Raw genomic sequence first — 1,876 nt, forward strand, 5'->3', positions numbered from 1 at the left:
TTTTTTTTTCCATTTTAAAAGCTGCTTTGTATTTATGAGATAAGCAGAGAAGTAAAGGTGGGGGCCGGTTTCAGGTGTGAGGAACGATGGGCAAGTGAACTACCCCAGTTGTTTCCAATTTATGAATTTGGATGTTAATTGTTTTATAATATGAGATGGGTTCCCACTTCCCCCTCCATTTGGCACAAAAAGCTTGTCGCCTGGTGACAGAAGCCAGACAAACAATAGGTGATAGGATTGCCAGGTGGTGAATTTACTCTTGCTATTCAACAACAAGGGGCTTTGTGCATATACAAAGCTGCGTTTGGCTGAAGCGTCAGAAGAAATAAAGATCTTAGTGGGTTTCCAAGGTGATCTGGAGATACCCCATTCACCTTTCCTACTTAAGCCTCTGTCCCCTTTGTTTATTGGATTATCCTTTTCTTCTTTTCATCCTGTTCCTTTGGCTACAGTGATGGACTCTTCCCAAGTCCTTGGAGATGAGGCGGAGGAATGTAGCAGCAGTGAGTCTGGGTGGACAACGTATATTGCCTCCCCAGACCATCATCATGAGGTGGATGATGATGAAAATGACAAGGAGAAAACAGATAAAACCGACAATGATGATGATGGTGATGACGACGACAACGACCACGACTCCATGGCTTCAGATGCCTCATCCGGGCATCCAACTCACCCTCAACTCACATGTGAAAGCAGCAAGGGAAGCCATGGGAGCATGACTCAGTACAAACATGCAGAGGATGAACCTCCCAGTAAGTCTCCCTCAGGCAAGCAGCCCTGCAAACGGGTGGGAAGAAAGAGGGATGAAAAGACAAAAGTAGATATCAACCAAGAGTGGGTGCTTGATTCAAATAGTGAAAGCTGTAGCCATGTTCAAAGTGGACCCAAGGTAAGAAAAATCAATTAACTAGATGTTGATCAGATTGCATGCTTCTGTATCTGCCAAACGTGGCACACATAAAACAGGAAGCAGGGGGCAATTCATGCCCATCTTCTACTCTTCCTCCATGTCAATGTTGAACCAAGAAAAATAATCAACTGGTTTTATGCTAGCGGCTTTCCGTTACATATATGCATAGAAGTAGAGTAATTTCTTGGCAAATAATAAGGAACATACGCATATTATAAATGGAACAGGAACATCTGCAACAACTCTTAAAGAAAAATGTATTGCAGAAGCATGTAACAAGAAGGGAAAAGTTGCTTGATTTCCACCCTGTGGTTGTACTTGTGAAACTGCTTGATCTTTTGCCGACATGGGGTTTAAGGGCTGAATGAAAGAGAGGGATAGATGATGATGATGATGATGAGCCTGAGCAATTGTTTGTGTGTCTACATTTGAGAAGGAGCCGACAGATAAGAGAGTACAAGCACAAAGGGAGGGCACGTGACTGTGCGTGTTTATTTGACTACTTCATGATATGCCACCCACACTGACAGGCCTTGGCAGAGTTGAATTTCTTTGTCTTAAAAGTAGAAAATGTGTTGAAATGAGAAAAATAAAATATTAATAAATTATTTTTATATATTTTTAAAATTTTATTTTTAATAATCGTAATAGGATGATTTTGAAATTAGTGGCCTCCATTCAAAGCATTTACCATTTAGTTCCCTTTGTTGTTTTGAAAGTTTTTTTTTTTTTAAATTTCTACATCTATTTCTTCCTTACTACCCTCAATGTTTCTTTAAGTTTCTTTTAATTTTTTTAGTAAGAATAGGTGACGGTAACATGTTTACTTCCCTTCATTTTAGAAGTTTTTTTTTTTTTTTTTTTTTTTTTTTACATTTGTTCCATTCTTTCTTCTTTCTCCTGTTTTTGAGATTTCTTCAATTTCTTAATAAAAATAGGTGATGATGTATTCTTTCTAAATAT

At 38.6% G+C, this 1,876-nt stretch overlaps 1 protein-coding gene across 1 annotated transcript; it reads left to right on the top strand.

The window, feature by feature from the left end:
• Nucleotides 1-241: 241 nt before the first annotated feature.
• Nucleotides 242-1,494, top strand: LOC117923576 (histone deacetylase HDT3-like). The gene is made up of 2 exons (XM_034841934.1): nt 242-892; nt 1,141-1,494. The coding sequence occupies exons 1-2, from the start codon at nt 455-457 to the stop codon at nt 1,279-1,281; spliced, it is 579 nt and encodes a 192-aa protein (XP_034697825.1). The 5' UTR covers nt 242-454; the 3' UTR covers nt 1,282-1,494.
• The last annotated feature ends 382 nt before the right edge of the window (nt 1,495-1,876 follow it).

This window comes from Vitis riparia, chromosome 1, assembly GCF_004353265.1.
Source record: "Vitis riparia cultivar Riparia Gloire de Montpellier isolate 1030 chromosome 1, EGFV_Vit.rip_1.0, whole genome shotgun sequence".
Classification (NCBI taxonomy): Eukaryota; Viridiplantae; Streptophyta; class Magnoliopsida; order Vitales; family Vitaceae; genus Vitis; species Vitis riparia.